A 22,289-nucleotide genomic window follows, 5' to 3' on the forward strand; every position below is an offset into this window, starting at 1 on the left:
TTTCCATTTGCAATTCATATGGTTATAAAAGAGAAAACATTTCTGACTGCTGTTCCAAACATTTCACTTACAAACACTGAATACAGAATGTGTTTCACCTTTCGTCCTGTAAAGGCAGCTCGATGAAGTGGTGTGTCTCCCATGTCATTTAATACGTTTACGTCTGCACCAGCCTAGTAAATATAAATTTTTAAATATCCTTCACATATTAAGAAATATACAAGGGTAAAAATAACTTTTTAAAAAATACATTAAATATTTCAAAACTTAAACTCATTGTTAATTGACTATCACTAATAAAGATAAATTCATTTCACAGTGACAGTAAATAAGTAAACTTCCTAAAAGGTAAAAATCTACCTGATAGGTGGAAAAATAGTTAACTATTCTTTAAAAATCTATACACCTTCATTCAACTTTGAAAATCATTTTTTGAAAAAAGACAAACCATCTCTGAATGAAATACCCATATCTTTGCCACCAATTTAGTAAGTTTTCAGGGAAAAAAAAAAGATGCCATCATTTAAATGTACACATCAATTTTAAGATGCAACCCAACTTCAGAAATAACAGTATGTGAAAATTAATCACAGAATTGAGAAATATGAGCACTTTTATATAGTGCTCATTAAAAAATCCTGGAAGGATTTTTAATTACTTAGGATGTACTTTGGTTATTTTTCTTAACTGTTACACTAAAATAATTGAAAATATGTAATATCTTCATTAATTCACATGTCTACTCTTGCAATTTTAAAAAGTCAATACTGTAAAAATCAAATGACTGGAATTTAAATTAGAGATTAACCTAATTCATGTACTGTATTTAGTAAAGAACATTAGTGTCTTTAGTAACAAGCTATTGCTTTAAATAAACCATTATGTTAAAGCCATAAATACCTTTAGTAGATCCTGGACCACTTGTCTATGCCCAAAATAACATGCTAGATGAAGAGGTGCCCAGCCCAAATTAGATTTACTTCTTCCTAAAAATAGAAAAAAGGTGGTATTTTTAGATGTAATTTAGGTAATTTTACAATCAAGTTAATTTCTCTGTCCCAGGCTACTTTAATGCCTCGGCCAACACTCCCTTTCACACTGCACTGCTGACGAGTGGGGGGTGCGAGACACAACAGACTGAAAAGGGTAATAGTGTCATGGATTAGAATTGATAGGACCCAGGCTCTGCTGCCACTTTCCTAAGTCAATGTCCTCATTCCGAAAGGGTGGAAGGGGCCGTGAGGGGGTTACATTCAAACTAGATGACCTCCAGTAGCTGTTGACTCTAAGATCCTGAGTCTCTAACCATCTTGCCATCATCTAGCAAAGACGTGGTTCTCTTGACACAGTATTTCATGAAAAGAGCCTCTCTTTGAAAGCCTATAACATGGGAAGGTGGAATTGATCATTTTTTTCCAGCAGCATCTGGAAAGCTATAAGCTCCCTAAATAGTGATTTAAAATGGAGTCTTGACTTCAGATAAAATCTCAGGTAATAAGGATATTGGGTTACCAGAGTCAGCTTAGATAACAAGAACCAAAATTAAAGGCAATTAAATGTGAGATCCTAGCAGCAGAACTGGGAAAAGGTAGAAAACAATCAAGTATTGCAAAAAGAGAAACTACCGCAATTCAATTTAGCAAACAAGAAAAGGGAGGGGGAGGCATTATAGCCTAGAGTTGAGATAATTTGAAAAGCTTACCAGAATTCCAAATCAGGCTTGACAGGATAGAGCCTCTCAAATCCCCCGAGCCCACCACCTTGGAGGGTCTAAGTCCGAAGGGGCACTCCTCGGAAGGAGCTGGTGCTTAAATGCCTGCGTTCGGCGCCTGGATTTTAGGTTTGAGCCAACCTCAGCCACCAACTTCAGTGTACCCAGAACAGGTCTCTAACCACTCCCTGAGGGGCTGCCAACACCAACTGTCCCTGTAATTGTTTGACATTTTCCCAAATTTCCATATCTATTGTCTCTCAAATGTGTGCCCTCTGGATTCACGGGGAATGAATCCTAGAGCCTCAGTCTATTTCAGGGGTCTCAAACTCACAGCCCGCGGGCCGCATGCGGCCCACCGAACAATTTTGTGCGGCCCGCAGACTAATCCACGAAGTTCAAAATATTTTGGATAAAATTAAGTAAGCCTAGGGGCCTACTTGTATTTTTCATTTCTCTAGCATCCTAGCTAGATATTAGCTTAGTTAACAGCAGTTGTGATGCGAACTACAGTTTCTGGTCGTTTTGTGACACTGAAAAGTGTTGCATAACAGTTGCCTTTTGTAGACCTAGTGCGGCCCGCCGAACGGCTGTGATCTTGTTCTGCGGCCCACATGCTGAGTTGAGTTTGAGACCCCTGGTCTATTTCATGGAACATTTCTTTTACCTTTTGTCCCTAACTGAAACCTAGTTCCTACTGATGGTCATTCTCTTTTACCCCACCCTCAGTGGAGCCTCCCGCCATCTGCACACCCACCGGTCCTCACAGAACAGAAGTCATGTGGACCTTCCCATCAAAATCCAATGCCGTCTCTGGTCAGTGACTTCACTACTTGATGACTTTTGCCAACAAGCCAGGGCTACAGCTCCCTCAAACACCTCTCTGCTGCCCTCTAGCAGCTTCCTAGTGGTTTAACCCTCACCAACTAATGGAGCAACAGTTGTGGATATGTTGGGATCTGCCCTTTCCCGCTTATCAGGAGGCTTTTTTCTCATCTTCCACCTTTCCCTCTTCAGTTGCACACAGAAAGGAGCAAGGAGACACTCATATCTGTTCTGTGTAACCAGTAAAAGCAACCAAACCCCTCTCTGACCTGTGCTCCCTGCCAGCGGCTGTCGTCCTCACCCTCCCTTCCCACTCCCAGTCCCCGCTTACTCTCCCACCGCCCTCCTTCCTACCAGCTCCCACCACCCGCTGCAGACTGGGATCACCTCCCAGCACGTCATTAAAACTGTCCTCAATTTTTATCAATAAATGTTGTTACCAGCCCTGGCCGGTTGGCTCAGCGGTAGAGCATCGGCCTGGCGTGTGGGGGACCCGGGTTCAATTCCTGGCCAGGGCACACAGGAGAAGCGCCCATTTGCTTCTCCACCCCCACCTCCTCCTTCCTCTCTGTCTCTCTCTTCCCCTCCCACAGCCAAGGCTCCATTGGAGCAAAGATGGCCCGGGCGCTGGGGATGGCTCCTTGGCCTCTGCCCCAGGAGCTAGAGTGGCTCTGGTCGTGGCAGAGCGATGCCCCGGAGGGGCAGAGCATTGCCTCCTGGTGGGCAGAGCGTGGCCCCTGGTGGGTGTGCCGGGTGGATCCCGGTTGGGCGCATGCGGGAGTCTGTCTGACTGTCTCTCCCTGTTTCCAGCTTCAGAAAAATACAAAAAAATAAAAATTTAAAAATTTAAAAAAAATTAAAAATAAATGTTGTTACCAAATCACAGGGGCACTGTTCAGCTGCCACAATGCCACGACAATGTTCAGCATTTACTACCACGGCCGCAAGCCTCTCTGGCTCCCACAGCCCTGCATTCTCTAGGGTTTCTCTCTCTGCCCTGGCACTCCTTCCAGGGTTCTTTGGAGGCTCCAATTTCTACGATTGGTGTCTTCAGTATCTCCTTGCCCTTTCCCACCACTTTGTTTACATGCTGTTGACTTCAGAATTCATATTTGTATTTCCAACTTTCTACCTCCATTTGGATGATACGAGTAGACATCATGCTCAGGAAGCACAAAGCTGAACCCAACTGTCATCTTACATACCCACAGGCACAGACTACCTAGTTTCCTCCCGCATTTGTTTTCACAACAAACTGATCTGTTATTCACCTCATTCTCCAGTGAGAGAGAAGCAGCACTCTTGCCTGATTTCTACTTTTCACCATTCCCATCTAACCCAGAATGTCTCCTCTAAGTTACTATAATAGCTTGTGAACTGGTCTCCTTACGCCTAGTTCCAGGTGGGATTATGGATAAAGAAATCAATTTCTAAAATCCTAAATTAATTCTTAAATACTCCACACATTCTTTATACCCTTTCCTACTTATTATGGATATCCAAATCTTTTGCTCAAGAATAAGAAACATACAGCTTAGAAATATTTATAAAGAACAATACCCTACATAAAATACAAAAACACCGTGAAACACCAGTTACATTTATGGTATAATAAAGAACAGTCAGATAACTTGTTATGGGTAATAGGCAAATAACATTATGGGTAACAAATAACTTCACATTCAGACCTACTACACAGTGACAAGACAGCACTAGGCAGAAACAGGTGTTGACATTGCCAATATAAGGTCTTATTTTGCTTCTAAAACTTATTATTTCTTGGAAAACCATTCATAATTTATATAAAGTATACCGTATTTCCCCATGTATAAGACACTCCAATGTATAAGACTTACCTTAATTTTGGGGCCCAAAATTTGAAAAAAAAAGACAACAAGCACAAGAAAGCTGGAAATGCAAGTAAAAAAAAAAAAATCTATCGGCCTTGGCTGGTTGGCTCAGTGGTAGATCGTCGGCCTGGCATGCAGGAGTTCTGGGTTCGATTCCCGGCCAGGGCACACAGGAGAAGTGCCCATCTGCTTCTCTACGCCTCCCCCTCTCCTTCCTCTCTGTCTCTCTCTTCCACTCCTGCAGCCAAGGCTCCATTGGAGCAAAGTTGGCCCAGGCGCTGGGGATGGCTCTGTGGCCTCTGCCTCAGGTGCTGGAATGGCTCTGGTTGCAACAGAGCAACACCCCAGATGGGCAGAGCATTGGCCCTGGTGGGCAGAGCATCGCCCCTGGTGGGCGTGCCGGGTGGATCCCGGTCAGGCGCATGCGGAGTCTATCTTACTGCCTCCCCATTTCCAACTTCAGAAAAATACAAAAAAAAAATCTATAAATACAACCACTGTGTAAGATGCACCCAGTTTTTAGACCCCAAATTTTTCACGCGCGCGCGCACACACACACACACACACACACACACACACAAATGATGCGTCTTATACATGGGGAAAGATGGTACTATTCATATAAACATATTAATATTTATTTTTTTTGTAAGAATGTATCACCATTAGCAAAAGACAAAAATCATGAACTCATACTTATAATATGGTAACAGCTATAAGCAACACTAATTACATCCTCCTCTGTGCCCCTAGCCTAGAAAAGTTGACCTTAACCTTCAACTGAATATGAATGTTTCCTTCTCTTGCTCCTGACTTGACATCAGTGGATTCCTTCCAACCAACAACATTTCTATATTAATTGTGTAAAATATAAACAGACCCGTTTTAAAATAAAGTCAAAGCTGCCATCCCACAGGAAATGCCTTGCTCATCTTACTCCTCAAACCTGTGGAATGCTTTTTCCTTTCCTTGTGACTGTCTATTGCATTGTTTTCATAAGAAAGAAATTTCATGGGGGAGGACACAAGCATAAACACTGTAAACCTGTTCTCCGGGCAGGGCCCCCAAAACTGACAAGCTGCAGGCATCACCAGACCAGCATTTATTTAAGCAAACTTGACTGAGTTACATGCACATGAGATAAAAGCAATTGTAAAGAGAATCTTGAAAGCCCAAGCTGCAAACTGGTGGTACAGTTCAAGCATTTAAGTCATTAAGAGGAGGCCTGACCTGTAGTGGCACAGTGGATAAAGAGTCGACCTGGAATGCTGAGGTCACGGGTTCAAAGCCCTGCACTTGCCTGGTCAACTGATGCTTCCTGCTCCTCCTCCATTTCTCTATCTATCTATCTATCTATCTCTATCTCTTTCTCTCTCTCCTCACTAATAACAAATAAATAAAAAAATTTAAAAACCCATTAAAAGTCATTAAAACCTTAAAAAAATGAAGGCTCCATGATAGGATAAGTTTGGTCATGGAATTGGTTAGACTGCACATCCCCCTTAGGTATTAGTTTAGCTTCAAGAGACCCATGGCTTAACTAAAGCCATTACTGTGCAAGTAATAAAACACAGGAGTTTTCCTCCGTATTGAGAGTGTTGGCTTTTTGATACCTGCCATTCAAAAGTGCATGAGCCTGTGTGCATTTGGCAGTCCAACTCACTACCTGAGGCTTTAGGTCAATGTCTCTTCTGTCTTTTTGTTCAGCCCTGACAGCTCTCAGGGGAGTCTGTCTTGAACACAAGACCTTCATTCTCTAAAAATCCCTCCTTTGAGAACTCTAGCTAGTATATATACAAACATTTGGTTCCTTTTCTCGTCTTTTTAATAAAATGGACCAGCTCAGCCAAAGTAATTTAATAATTTAGCCATTCAAGAAAACCTTTATTTAAAGTCCACATAAAACCCAGTCCCCTTTAACAGAAAGGATTCCATATCTCTCAGAGTCAATGGAATACACTCTTTCCTTGATGTGTAGAAATTTCTACAAGATAAAAATCACACACACACACACACACACACACACAGCTCAAAAAAGGATTTGAAAAGACTTGGCCATCTGAGCAGGTGCTTTAAAATTTATTACTGTTTGTCCTGCCTGAAAACTAACAGGATATTGTGAATAGACTAATAATTATGATTAGAAATTTGACAGAATTTAAAAGTCTGATGAGATTTTTTAAAGCCTCCTCAGCAACTCCCCAGGTCTTCCTGTGGATAGTCAGGAATGCAAAGACAGCCCACCACTGTCTGAAGTTAAACAAACCCAAGGGGGAAATAAGGAAAAGGAGAACCTTTCAAAAAGCAAAAGTGGCTGAAAACGTTTCCTTACCTATGCAGTACACACACACACACACACACACACACACACACACACACACACAGCCTCCCTTAAAATTGTTTGTCAAGGACAAAAGCAAATCTTAAAAGTCTTCTTGGCCCAAAGGAAGATGTTGAGAGGAATACGGGGAGAGGGGGGATGCATTTGGGACAACACTAGAATCTATGTCAACACAATAGATTAAAATCAATAAAAACTTAAAAAAGAAGTGTTCTTGGCCCAGACAGGTTTGTCAAATGGGTAGAGCATCGGCCTGGTGTGTGGACATTCTGGGTTAGATCCCTGGTCAAGGTACACACAAGAAGTGACCATCTGCTTCTCTCCCTGCCTCTCTCCCCCTTCTCTTTCTCTTAATCTCCCTCAGCCAGTAGCTTGATTGGTTCAAGCACGGCTCTGGATGCTGAGAATAGCTCAGTTGTCTGAGCATTAGCCTTAGGCACTATGGATAGCTTGGTTGATTTGAACATTGGCCCCAAACAGAGCTTGCTGGATGCATACGGTCAGGGCACATGCGGGAATCTGTCTGTCTCCCTTCCTCTTCACTTAAAAAAAAAAAGCCTTCTCATCAACTAGTAAAAGCTTTAGCCATCTGTACAAAAAAGTTCGGAGGACCTGAAGATGGCAGCGGAGTAGGCAGATGTACAGACTCCCCGCTCACACCACTGAACTGGATTACAAACTAATTTAGGAAAAATCATCGTGAAAAACCAACTCTGGACTACAAGAACAGCTCTCAAAAACCAAGGAGCAAAGAAGAAGCCACAACAAACCTGGTAGAGAGCACCTGAATCTCCCCTGCTTACAGGAATAGGGGGGGGGGGTGAGGCTGAGAGCCCAGAAAGGATCTCACTCCAAGTAAAAGAGCAGTAAATACTGCTCACAGCCACTTGCCTGGCGACCAGGGAACGAGGTGTGTTGAAAGGGCCAGCTTCTTTCCAAAAAGAAAGGGGGAGAGAGACAGACAGTGAGGGGCAGGGGAATGAAGGGGACGACCTGAAAGGCTGACACATTCAGTGCTGGAGGCGGCCATAGCTGGGGGAGGGGCTGATCCTTCCACAAAACAAAAGTCAAAGTGCTTCCAGGTCACAGATCTCCAGACATCTCTCCAGCTCCAATCAGTGCAACAAGACACAGATGAAAACACGAAGTAGGGAGGAGGGGTAGTAACTCAGGTCTCCATGGAGATATGAGATACACCTCCCTCTACTGAAGCTGAGAAAGCAACCCACCCTCAGAGAGATTAACTGGCAGAAGAGGACTTCAGAGTCTCAGGTTACACCCACTGCATTCCTGGATACAGTTTCAAATAAGCCCCCTGCTGAGATCAGCAAACAAGACAATCACCTGTTAAGAAAACAAACAAATCAAGACTTCAAAGTGGCCCAAATCCGAAAGTGGATTACAAATAATAGCTGATGCCAACCCAAGAAGACCTAGAAATAACACAATTGAAAACTGGAAGCAGACAACACCAAGCCTAGACTCAACCAGCTCTACAAACTAAATAACCAAACACACAGATATAATGAGAAGACAGAGAAGTGCAATCCAAATGAAACCACAAGACAAACATCCAGGAAATGAACTGAGTAATATGGAAATAACCAAACTTCTGGATGTGGAGTTCAAAATAATGATTGTAAGGATGCTTAGGGATTTAGAACAACAATGGATAGTCATTACGAACACCTAAAGAAATAGCAAGTATAAAAAAGGATATTAAAATATTAAAAAAAGAATCAGTCGGAGATGACAAATACAATATCAGAAATGAAGACCACAATGGAAGAAATTAAAAACAGGATGGATAGAGCTGAGGATCGAATCAATGAGTTGGAGGACAACTGGAATGAAGGCATGAAAGCAAAGAAGAGACTCAAAATATCTGAGGAAACTCTTAGCTCTGTGACAACATAAAGAAAAATAACATCCGCATGATAGGTGTTCCTGAAGAAGAAGAGAAAGAACAAGGGATAGAGACTTTGTTCAATCATATCATAAGTCAAAACTTCCCTAAATTAATGCAGAAGAAATTCTCACAAGTTCAAGAAGCACAGAGAACTCCACTAAAGAGAAACCCAAAGAAACCTACACCAAGACACATCATATTAAAATACCAAAGCTAAGTGATAAAGAGAAAATACTAAAAGCTGCTAGAGAAAAAAAGGTTATCACCTACAAAGGAGCCCCCATAAGAATGACATCAGACTTCTCAACAGAAACACTTGAGGCCAGAAGGGAATGGCAAGAAATATTCAAAGTAATGCAGAACAAGAACCTACAACAAGACTACTTTATACAGCAATATCATTTAAAATTGGAGAAATAAAAAGCTTCCCAGACAAAAAAAACCCCTCAAGGAATTCATTCCAATGCTCCAGGAAATGTTAACAGGCATGGTGTAAACAGATCAAAGTGGGAAAAGTATATAGCAAAAGAGGAATACAGCTTTAAAGAATGAAATGGCAATAAACAACTACATATCAATAATAAGCTTAAATGTAAATGGATGAAATGATCCAATCAAAAGAAGTAGGGTAGCTGCATGGATAAGAAAACAGGACCCATACATATGCTGTCCACAAGAGACACACCTTAAAACAAAAGATGCACATACACTGAAGGTAAAAGGATGGAAAAAAAATTTCATGCAAATGGAAATGAAAAAAGAGCTGGGGTAGCAATACTTATATCAGACAAAATGGACTTTAAAACAAAGAATATAGTAAGAGATAAAGAAGGCCAGTACATAATAATAAAGGGAGCAATCCAACAGGAAGATATAACTATTATAAATATCTATGCACCTAATATAGGAGCACCTAAATATATAAAGCTGACTTTAATGGATATAAAGGGAGAAATCAACAGCAATACTATAATAGTAGGGGATTTTAATACCCCACTAACATCACTAGATAGATCCTCAAGAAAAAAAATTAACAAGGAAATAGCAGACTTAAAGGACACACTAGATCAACTCAATTTAATAGATATCTTCAGAACCGTTCACCCTAAAGCAGCAGAATATACATTCTTTTCAAGTGCTCATGGTACATTCTCTAAGATAGACCACATGTTAGGGCACAAAAGTGGTCTCAACAAATTTAAGAAGATTGAAATCATATCAAGCACTTTCTCTGATCACAATGGCATGAAACCAGAAATCAACCACAACAGAAAAGCTCAAAAATTCTCAAACACATGGAAACTAAATAGCAGGTTGTTAAATAATGAATGGATTAAGAATGAGATCAAAGAAGAAATAAAAAAATTCCTAGAAATGAATGATAATGAGCATACAACAACTCAAATTTTATGGGACACAGTGAAAGCAGTACTGAGAGGGAAGTACATAGCACTACAGGCACACTTTAAGAAGCTAGAAAAAGCTCAAATAAACAACTTAACACTGCATCTAAAAGAACTAGAAAAAGAACAGCAAGTAAAGTCCAAATGTAGTAGAAGGAAGGAAATAATAAAGATCAGAGCAGAAATAAATGACATAGAGGCTAAAGAAACAATACAGAGGATCAGTGAGACTAGGAGCTGGTTCTTTGAAAAGGTAAACAAGATCGATGAACCTTTAACTAGACTCACCAAGAAAAAAAGAGAGAGGACTCAAATAAATAAAATTAGAAATGAGGGTGGAGAAATAACAACTGACACAACAGAAATACAAAATATTGTAAGAAAATACTATGAAGAACTGTACACCAAAAAACTAGACAACCGAGATGAAATGGACAAATTCCTTGAAACATACAATCTTCAAAAAATCAATCTGGAAGAATCAGAAAACCTAAACAGACCGATTACACCAAATGAGATCAAAACAGTTATCAAAAAACTCCCAACAAAGAAAAGTCCTAGGACAGATGGCTTCACAAGTAAATTCTACCAAATATTCAAAGGAGCACTAACTCCTATCCTTCTCAAGCTATTTCAAAAAATTCAAGAGGAAGGAAGACTTCCAAGCTCCTTTTATGAGGTGAGCATAATTCTGATTCCAAAACCAGGCAAAGACAACACAAAGAAAGAAAATTATAGGCCAATATCCCTGATGAATATAGATGCTAAAATCCTCAACAAAATATTAGCAAATTGGATCCAACAACATATGGAAAAAATCATACACCATGATCAAGTGGGATTTATTCTGGGGAGGCAAGGCTGGTACAATAGTCACGAATCAATCAATGTGATTCATCACATAAACAAAAGGAAGGAGAAAAAACACATGATAATTTCAATAGATGCAGAAAAAGCATTTGATAAAATCCAGCACCCATTCATGATCAAAACTCTCAACAAAGTGAGAATAGAGGGAACATACCTCAACATGAGAAAAGCCATCTATGACAAACCCACAGCCAACATCATAATCAATGGGCAAAAATTAAAAGCAATCCCCTTAAGATCAGGAACAAGGCAGGGGTGCCCCCATTCACCACTCTTATTCAACATAGTCCTGGAAGTCCTAGCCACAGCAATCAGACAAGAAGAAGAAATAAAAGTCATTCGAGTTGGAAAAGAAGAAGTAAAACTATCATTATTTGCAGATGATATGATCTTGTATATAGAAAACCCTAAAATCTCAGTCAAAAAACTACTGGACCTGATAAATGAATTCAGCTAAGTGGCAGGATATAAAATTAATACTCAGAAATTAGAGACATTTTTATACACCAACAATGAACAGTCAGAAAGAGAAATTAAGAAAATAATCCCCTTCACTATTACAACACAAAAAAATAAAGTTTCTAGTAGTACATTTAACCAAGGAGGCTAAAGACTTATACTTGGAAAATTATAAAACATTAATAAAAGAAATCAAGGAAGATACAAACAAGTGGAAGCATATACCGTGCTCATGGTTAGGAAGAATAAACATCATTAAAATGTCTTTATTAGTCAAAGCAATTTATAAATTCAAGGCAATACCAATTAAAATATCAATGACATACTTTAAAGATATAGATCACATATTCCAAAAATTTATATGGAACCAAAAGAGAACACAAATAGCCTCAGCAATCTTAAAAAAGAAGAATAAAGGGGGTTGTATCACACTTCCTGATATCAAGTTATAATACAAGGCCACTGTACTCAAAACAGCCTGGTACTAGCATAAGAACAGGCACATAGATCAATGGGACAGAATGGAGAACCCAGAAATAAACCCACAGCTCTGCGGACAACTGGTATTTGACAAAGGAAGTAAGGGCATACAATGGAGTAAAGACAAACTCTTTAATAAATGGTATTGGGAAAATTAAACAGCTACCTGCAAAAAATGAAACTGGCCCTGGCCGGTTGGCTCAGCGGTAGAGCGTCGGCCTGGCGTGCGGGGGACCAGGGTTCGATTCCCGGCCAGGGCACATAGGAGAAGTGCCCATTTGCTTCTCCACCCCCTCCCCCTCCTTCCTCTCTGTCTCTCTCTTCCCCTCCCGCAGCCGAGGCTCCATTGGAGCAAAGATGGCCCGGGCGCTGGGGATGGCTCCTTGGCCTCTGCCCCAGGCGCTAGAGTGGCTCTGGTCTCAGCAGAGTGACCCCCCGGAGGGGCAGAGCATCGCCCCCTGGTGGGCAGAGCATCGCCCCTGGTGGGCGTGCCGGGTGGATCCTGGTCGGGTGCATGCTGGAGTCTGTTTGACTGTCTCTCCCCGTTTCCAGCTTCAGAAAAATACAAAAAAAAAAAAAAAAAAAAAAATGAAACTAGACCACCAACTTACACCATTCACAAAAATAAACTGAAAATGGATAAAAGTCTTAAATGTAAGCCGTGAAACCATAGCATCTTAGAAGAAAACATAGGCAGTAAGCTCTCCGACATCTCTCACAGTGATATATTTGCTGATTTATCTCCACAGGCAAGTGAAATAAAAGACAGGATAAACAAATGGGACTATATCAAACTAAAAAGCTTTTTCACAACCAAAGACAATAAGAACAGAATAAAAAGACAAACTACACAATGGGAGAATATATTTGACAATACATCTGATAAGGGGTTAATAATCAAAATTTATAAAGAACTTGTAAATCTCAACATCAGAAAGACAAACAATTCAATCAAAAAATGGGCAAAAGAAATGAATAGCCACTTCTCCATAGAGGACATACAGATGGCCAATAGGCATATGAAAAAATGCTCAACATCACTAATCATTAGAGAAATGCAAATTAAAACCACAATGAGATATCACCTCACACCAGCCAGAATGGCGCTCATCAACAAAACACAGAATAAGTGCTGGCAAGGATGTGGAGAAAAAGGAACCCTCCTGCAGTGTTGGTGGGAATGCACACTGGAGCAGCCTCTGTGGAAAACACTATGGAGATTCCTCAAAAAATTGAAAATCGAACTGCCTTTTGACCCAGCTATCCGACTTTCAGGAATATACCCCAAGAACACCATAGAACTGTTCCAGAAGGAGAAATGCACCCCCATGTTTATGGCAGCATTGTTCATGATAGCAAAGATCTGAAAACAGCCCAAGTGTCCGTCAGAGGACAGGTGGATTAAAAAGCTTTGTACATATATACCATGGAATACTACTCCGCCATAAGAAATGATGACATCGGATCATTTACAATAACATGGATGGACCTTGATAACATTATACAGAGTGAAATAAGTAAATCAGAAAAAACTAAGAACCATATGAACCCATACATAGATGGGACATAAAAATGAGACTCAGAGACATGGACAAGAATGTGATGGTAACAGGGAGTAGGGTGGGGGGGTGGGGGGGTGGGGCGAGGAAGGAGAGAGAGGGGGTGGGTGGAGGGGAGGGGCACAGAGAAAACCAAATAGAAGGTGATGGAAGACAATTTGACTTTGGGTGAGGGGTATGCAGCATAATCAAATGTCAAAATAATCTGGAGATGCTTTCTCGGAACATATGTACTCTGATTTATCAATGTCACTGCATTAAAATTAATAAAAGATTTTTAAAAAGTTAGTTTAACTGTTATAAATTAGTGGATTTTTGCCTTATTGTACTTTTATTATGGTTGAAATTTTAAAAATTAAACTATCAGGCCTCTTGTTGCATCTGTGTGTGTGTGTGTATGTGTGTGTGTATGTGTGTGTGTGTTTACCTCTGGAAGATATTAATCAAATTTGTTTTAAAGAACTATTTAAATTGACTTAAAGGAATTAAGCACTTAAACAAATTAAGAAATATAACAAATCAACCCAAATATTCTTCAGGTCCTAGAACAAATCTCTGGTCTTAAGCTAATTTGTTGGTTTAATTAAAAATGTATGTATCTTTAGTTATCAAAATAAAGTATAATATTTTATTCTACCTAAGGTTACAAATCTGTCAATAAAAAATAACTTTGTATGATAAAATTTCATGATCTAAACATAATTGTTAAGAACTAATAAATAGATGTAAGTAGAATAAAAGATTTTTCAGTAACACTTTTTTTTAGCGAGAGAGACAGACAGGGACAGACAGACAGGAAGGGAGCGAGATGAGAAGCATCAACTCATAGTTGTGGCACCTCAGTTGTTCAATGATTGATTTCTCAAATGTGTCTTGATTGGGGTACTCCAGCCAAGCCAGTGACCCCCTTGCTCAAGCCAGGGACCTCGGGCCTCAAGCCAGCAACCATGGGGTCATGTCTATCATTCCACGCTCAAACTGGCAACCCTGCAGCTCAAGCGGGATGAGCCCACCCTTAAGCCAGTGACCTCAGGGTTCTGAACCTGGGTCCTCAGCGTCCCAGGCCAACCCTCTATCCACTGTACCACCACCTGGTCAGGCACCAGTAACATAATTTAGCTGTAATTATGAGTTATGATATATGTACTTAGAGTTTCCTAAGATCTTTTGGTATCTTGAAATTTTAAAGTTTTGCTAGCTAAATTACATGAAAATTCTCTGAATATTTACATCATTTCCAAATAAGATAAAAGACTGAAATATTAATTGCTAAATATGCCCAAGTCTACCTACTTTTGGCTTCTTATTGCAGAGATAGTAAAGATAAATTTGGGCTTATTAATAAACATCTCTTTTGTCCTACTAAAAGACTGTACTATTAAAAAGAAAACTGTTTCTTAAAATTATGAAATGTATTCATAAATTTGCCAATCTAAAATAATACTGATATAACCGTTCACAATTAGTTCAGCGTTAAAAATTTCAACACATGCAATTGAAACAATAATAAAGGAAACAACTTTGATTACAAGAGAAGCTGGATATGTGTTTTCAGTAAAAGAAGGTAGAAGGCATGAAAATACATTTTTGAGGGAATTATAAGGGAATTTGTAAAAGGTCTGTGGAAAGGAATCCAGAGAAAAGAAATTTTATGTATGTACAAGCTGGATGAGATTGAATAAATTTACTATAAGCTTTAATATCAACAGTGTACTTCTATAAAAAAAAGTTCTTTCATCTGCTAAAAGGGCAAACTTTTCCTGTACAATTTGAATTCTCTTCATAAGAGATTAAAAAAAAAAAAAAGCAAGCAGGCCCTGGCCAGTTGGCTCAGCGGTAGAGCATCGGCCTGGCATGCGGGGGACCCGGGTTCGATTCCCAGCCAGGGCACATAGGAGAAGCGCCCATTTGCTTCTCCACCCCCTCCTTCCTGTCTCTCTCTTCCCCTCTCGCAGCCAGGGCTCCATTGGAGCAGGGATGGCCCGGGCACTGGGGATGGCTCCTCGGCCTCTGCCCCAGGCGCTGGAGTGGCTCTGGTCGTGGCAGAGCGACACCTCAGAGGGGCAGAGCATCGCCCCCTGGTGGGCAGAGCGTCGCCCCTAGTGGGAGAGCCGGGTGGTTCCCGGTCGGGCGCATGCGGGAGTCTGTCTGACTGTCTCTCCTTGTTTCCAGCTTCAGAAAAATACAAAAAAAAAAAAAAAAAAGCAAAGAATTTGTGATTTCTTGTTCTCATTATCATCAGGTCTTTAATTGCTTAGGTTAACTGAGTTTTTGTCTTTTGGGTTTTTGTTTGTTTTTTGGTGTGTGACAGAGACAGAGAGAGACGGCGAGAGTGACAGACAAGAAAGGAGAGAGATGAGAAGCATCAATTCTTTCTAGTAGCTCCTTAGTTGTCTATTGATTGCTTTCTCATATGTGCCTTGACAAGGGGTGGGAGCTATATAGCAGAGAGAGTGACCCCTTGCTCAAGCCAGAGACCTTGGGCTCGAACCAAAGACCCCATGCTCAAGCTGGTGAGCTTGCACTCAAGCCGGATGGGTTCGCACTCAAGCCGGCGACCTCGGGCTTTCGAACCTGGGTCCTCTGAGTCCCAGTCCAACAATCTATCCACTGCGCCACCTGATCATGCAGTTAACTGAGTCTTAGTTAAATTTTCTCGCAACTATGTAACTTTCTGTATTTGCCTGCTGAGTCTTTGTCACCATGATTAAATGGATAACTAAGTACTATTCCAAAGAGTCCTATGATCCTATTTGACCAAGTGTCTCAAAAGTTTTAATATGTTTGACAAGCTTCCCCAAATTCCAAAATTAGTCTTTTTCTTAACTTGAAAAGAACTGAGATTTTTAAGAAAGATCCCTGAAACATTTCAAAGGATCTCTACCTCTCTCTGTATCAAAGGGAGAAACAAATTAGGGCTTTTTAAGATGCTAAAGTTATATGGGAAGCCCTGTAAGCAAATAAGAATTATTATGTTGTATTTGTATACATATAATATTAAAATGCAGCCCCATGTTCATTTGCAGCATTATTCACAGTGGCCAAGACATGGAAACAACCCAAGTGTCCCTCGATAGAGGATTGGATAAAAATGATGTGGTACATATATACAACATAATACTACTCAGCCATAAGAAAAGATGACATATTGCCATTTACAACAATATGGATGGTTATCAGGGAGAAGAGGCTGTGGGGGAGGGGGTGGGGTGCAGATAAGGATATAAAGAGGGACAAATATAAGGTAATTGAAAATGATCTGACTTTGGGTGATGGGCATAAAACATAATCAACAGTTCAAAACCTATAAAAATGTTTACCTGAAACCTATGTATTTTTTTTTTTATTTTTTTTACAGAGAGTCAGAAAGAGGAATAGATAGGGACAGACAGACAGGCACAAAGAGAGATGAGAAGCATCAATCATCAGTTTTTCGCTGCAACACCTTAGTTGTTCATTGACTGCTTTCTCATATGTGCCTTGACCGCGGGCCTTCAGCAGACCGAGTAAAAACCTATGTATTCTTATTGATCAATGTCACCCCATTAAATTTAATTTTCTAAATAAATTTTTTTTAAAGTTCTAAAAGTCTAAAATATCCTGATATATTGTTTTCATTTGTAATTCCAGCTGTTACCTTTAAAAATTGTGTGTGGCAGAAAAAAGCAAACTGCATTTTAATCAGATCTTTAATCATGTCATTTAAAATCTGTCATTTATAAAGAATCATTATCTTACTCTGATACTTCCAAATGTTTTATCTTCAGAGTCATGGAAAAGACTCTTAACACTTACTCTAAAATACAGGGTCCTACTAAACCTTAAAACCCTAGAGCCTGACCAGGCAGTGACGCAGAGGATAGAGTGTCAGACTGGGATGTGGAGGATGCAGGTTCGAGACCCCGAGGTTGCCAGCTTGAGCGCAGGCTCATCTGGTTTGAGCAAGGCTCACCAGCTTGAGTCCAAGGTTGCTGGCTCGAGCAAGGCGTTACTTGGTCTGCTGTAGCCCCACGGTCAGGACACATATGAGAAATCAATCAATGAACAACTAAGGAGCCGCAACGAAGAATTGATGTTTCTCATCTCTCTCCCTTCCTGTCTGTCTGTCCCTATCTGTTCCTCTCTCTGACTCTCTGTCTCTGTCACAAAAAAAGGCCCTCTTTCTATTCATGTAATTATTCCCTTCCCTTTTTCAATAACCCTGGCCTTCATCTTCTAATTAGAATACTGCTTGGGTTTCTAGGTGAATCACTGCTTCCAGATTAGATACTCTTCTGTAAACACTTGTTGCCTCTCACATTGGTCTTTTATTTTTAGGTTAACAATCATCCAGCTTTAGGTTAAGAATTACCATACATTTTACCATTTTCTCCATTTTCCAGGGTTTGGAAAAAAAAAGACAGAAAAACCTAGAAACACTCGGAATGGGGATTCCCACATGGAGACACTACTCATGTCCAGTCCCACCCTCTCTATTTACTACTATTGGGCAAACTACCCATCATATAATTATGTCATTCATCTACCAAACTGCCCTGAAGACAAAGTCTGACTGACAGGTGGAATGAGGATGAAATTTCAGAAGAGTATTAACATAAAATAACCACAGGTGCGAATGAGAAAGGCAGCACGTAAAGGGTCACTAAAGAGTATCAAATCAGGAATGTTGTGGCATTCAAAATGGTTAAAATTAAGACCCTGGCCGGTTGGCTTAGTGGTAGAGCGTTGGCCTGGCATGCAGGAGTCCCGGGTTTGATTCCCGGCCAGGGCACACAGGAGAAGCGCCCATCTGCTTCTTTACCCCTCCCCCTCTTCTTCCTCTCTGTCTCTCTCTTCCCCTCCCGCAGCCAAGGCTCTATTGGAGCAGAGTTGGCCCGGGCACTAAGGATGGCTCTGTGGCCTCTGCCTCAGGTGCTAGAATGGCTCTGGTTGCAGCAGAGCGATGCCCCAGATGGGCAGAGCATCACCCCCTGGTGGGCATGCCTGGTGGATCCCGGTCAGGCACATGCGGGAGTCTGTCTGACTGCCTCCCCATTTCCAGCTTCAGAAAAATACAAAAAAAATACAAAAAAAATGGTTAAGATTAACAATCAGTCTTTCCTTTTAGTTTCATATAGTCCCATTTATTCAGCCTGTCCTTTATTTCACTTGCCTATGGAGATAAATCAGCAAAAATATTGCTAGAAGAGATATCGAAGAGCTTACTGCCTATGTTTTCTTCCAAGATGTTTTGCACAGCAAAAGACACCACTAACAAAATAAAAAGACAACCCACACAATGGGAGAATATATTCGCCAATACGCCTGATAAGGGGTTAATAACCAAAATTTATAAAGAACTTGTAAAACTCAACACCAAGAAGGTAAACAATCCAATCAAAAATGGGCAAAAGAAACGAATAGATACTTCTGCAAAGAGAACCTACAGATGGCCAATAGGCATATGAAAAAATGTTTCAACATCACTAATCATTAGAGAAATGCAAATTAAAACCACAATGAGATACCACCTCATATCTGTCAGAATGGCACTTAAAGTGCTTAACAAAACAACACATAGTAAGTGCTGGAGAGGGTGCAGAGAAAAGGAAACCCTCCTGTACTGCTGGTAGGGATGCAGACTGGTGCAGCCACTGTGGAAAACAGTATGGAGATTCCTCAAAAAATTAAAAATGGAACCTCCCTTTGACCCAGCTATCCCACTTTTAGGAATATATCCTATGAATACCATATCACTGATTCAAAAGAAAAAATGCACCCTCATGTTTCTAGAAGCATTGTTTATAATAACCAATATCTCGAAACAGCCCAAGTGTCTGTCAGTGGACTAAAAAGCTGTGGTACATATACACAATGGAATAATATGTGGCCATGAGGAAGAAGGAAATTTTACCTTTTGCGACAACATGAATGGACCTGGAAAGTATCATGCTAAGCTAGGCAGAGAAAAAAAATATCATATGACCTCACTCATTTGAGGAATCCAATGAATAATGTGAATTGAGCAATGGAACAGAGGCAGAGGCAGGATTAAAGGGACCAGAAGGAAAGCAGTCAAAGGGAAAGTAGAAGAGAAGATGAGATCAGAGAAGGGAAAGATTAATGAAATTATATATACAGGAGATACCAAGATGGCAGCAGAGTAGGCAGACGCACAGATTCCCAGCTTACACCACCAAATTGGATTAAAAATTAATTTAGGAACAATCATCATAAAAAACCAACTTTGGACTAAAAGAACAGGTCTCAAAAACCAAGGAGCAAAGAAGAAGCCACACCAAGCCTGGTAGGGAGTGCGGAGGCACGGTAGGAGCTCCCCTACTACCAGGAGTGTAGGGAAGGGGTGAGGCTGAGAGCCCAGAAGGGCTCTCATTACAAGGAGAAGAGCAGAAAATATTACTCACAGCCACTTGCCTGAGGACCTGGAAACAAGGTGTGCTGAGAGGACTGGCTTATCTTCCAAGAAAAAGGGGCAGAGGAATGCATGGGATGACCTGAGAAGCTGACTCACCCAGTGCAGAGGTGGCCATAGCTGGAGAAGGGGTTGATCTCTCCACACAGTACAAGCATAAAGTGGTTCCAGGTGACCCACCTCCAGAAAGCTTTCCAGTTCAAATCAGCGCAAAAAGACACAGCTGAAAACAGGAAGTGGGGAGGAGGGGCAGTAACTCAGGTCTGCATGGAGATCTGAGATACAGCTCCCCCTACTGAAGCTGAGAAAGCACCTGGCCCCCAGAGAGTAGCTGGCAGAGCCTAAGAGGTTACACCTACTACATTCCTGGATACAATTTCAAATAAGCCCCCTACTGAGATCAGTAAACAAGATTACCACCAAGTTAAGAAAACTGAGAACAAAACAAACAAATCAAGACTTCAAAGCTACTCTACTAGCCAAGGAGACCACAACTGGAAAACAGAGAAAAATGAGAAGGCAGAGAAGCATAAGTCATATGCTTCAACAAGATAAATCCTCAGAAAAAAATCCTGGATGAATCAGAAGTAATCAAACTACTGGATGTAGAGTATAAAATAATGATTGTTAGGATACTTAAGGATCTCAAAGCTACAATGGATGGACTTAACACTTCAATAAAAAAATTGTAAGCATCAAAAAGGACACAGAAATATAAGGAAGAACCAGACAGAAATGACAAACACAATATCAGAAATGAAGACTACACTAGAAGCAATTAAAAGCAGGCTGGATAAAGCAGAGGATCGAATCAGCGACTTAGAGGACAAGATAAGCGAAAGCATGGAAGTAGAAAAGCAAAAAGAAAAGATGATTAAAAAGTATGAGGAAACTATAAGAGAGCTCTGTGACAACATGAAGAGAAACAATATCTGCATAATAGGGGTTCCTGAAGAAGAAGAGAAAGAACAAAGACTAGAGAAGCTCTTTGAAGAAATTTTAGCTGAAAATGTCCCTAAATTGATACAGGAAAGAGTCACACAAGTTCAAGAAGCAAAGAGAACCTCATTAAAAAAGAACCCAAAGAGACACACACCAAGACATATCATAATCAAAATACCAAAGCTAAGAGATAAAGAAAGACTATTAAAAGCTGTAAGAGAAAAACAGTCAATCATCTACAAAGGAACACCCATAAGGATGACATCCGACTTCTCAACAGAAACACCTGAGGCCAGAAGGGATTGGCAAGAAAATTCAAAGTAGTGCAGAACAAGAACCTACAACCAAGGCTTCTTTATCTAGCAAGACTATCATATAAAATTGAAGAATAAAAAGCTTAACAGACAAAAAAACTCAAGGAATTCATCACAACAAAACCAATGCTGAAAGAAATGTTAAGGGACCTGCTGTAGACAGAACAAAGCAGGAAAAAAATTAAAAAAAAAAAATATATATATATAGTAAAAGAGGAATACAGATTTAAAGAAAAAAATGGCAATAAACAACTACATATCAATAATAACCTTAAATGTAAATGGGTTAAATGCTCCAATCAAAAGACATAGGGCAGATGAATGGATAAGAAAATAGGACCCGTACATATGCTGTTTACAGGAAATCCACCTCAAAACAAAAGATACAGAATGAAAGTAAAAGGATGGAAAAAAAATATTTCATGCAAATGGAAATAAAAAAAAGCTGGGGTAGCAATACTTATATCTGACAAAATAGACTTTAAAACAAAGACTACACAGTAAGGGATAAAGAAGGTCAATACATAATAAAGGGAGCAATACAACATGAAGAGATAACCATTATAAATATCTATGCACCTAATATAGGAGAACCTACATATATAAAGGAGATTTTGATGGACATACAGGAAGAGATCAACAGCAATACTATAATAGTAGGGGATTTCAATACTCCACTAACATCAATGGATAGATCCTCAAGAAAGAATATTAAGAAAGAAACAGCAGAATTAAGGGACACACTAGATTAACTGGATTTAATAGATATCTTCAGAACCTTTCACCCTAAAGCAGCAGAATATACATTCTTTTCAAGTGTGTATAGTACACTCTCTAGGATAGACACTCTTCAGATAGCTCCCCCTACTGAAGCTGAGAAAGCACCTGGCCCCCAGAGAGTAGCTGGCAGAGCCTAAGAGGTTACACCTACTACATTCCTGGATACAATTTCAAATAAGCCCCCTACTGAGATCAGTAAACAAGATTACCACCATATTAGGGCATAAAACAAGCCTCAACAAATTTAAGAAGATTGAAACCATATCAAATATCTTCTCTGACCACAATGGCATGAAACTAGAAATCAACTACAATACAAAAACTGAAAAATATTTGGAAACTAAACAGCATGTTATTAAATAATGAATGGATCAACAATAAGATCAAGGAAGAAATAAAAAATTTCCTTGAAACAAATGAAAATGAGCATACAA

General features: G+C 40.1%; 1 protein-coding gene across 3 annotated transcripts in view; it reads right to left on the bottom strand.

Annotated features, from left to right (window-relative positions):
- OSBPL1A (oxysterol binding protein like 1A) overlaps positions 1-22,289 on the bottom strand; it is a 259,348-nt gene that overhangs the window by 214,403 nt on the left and 22,656 nt on the right. For all 3 annotated transcript variants that reach the window (XM_066352528.1, XM_066352526.1, XM_066352529.1), the window contains 2 exons: positions 901-986; positions 99-173 (listed from right to left, as the gene is read on the bottom strand). In XM_066352528.1, coding sequence (XP_066208625.1) covers positions 99-173; positions 901-986 — 161 coding nt within the window. The remainder of the gene's footprint in view (positions 1-98; positions 174-900; positions 987-22,289) is intronic.

The sequence above is a fragment of the Saccopteryx leptura genome, chromosome 11 (genome assembly GCF_036850995.1).
Source record: "Saccopteryx leptura isolate mSacLep1 chromosome 11, mSacLep1_pri_phased_curated, whole genome shotgun sequence".
NCBI lineage: Eukaryota > Metazoa > Chordata > Mammalia > Chiroptera > Emballonuridae > Saccopteryx > Saccopteryx leptura.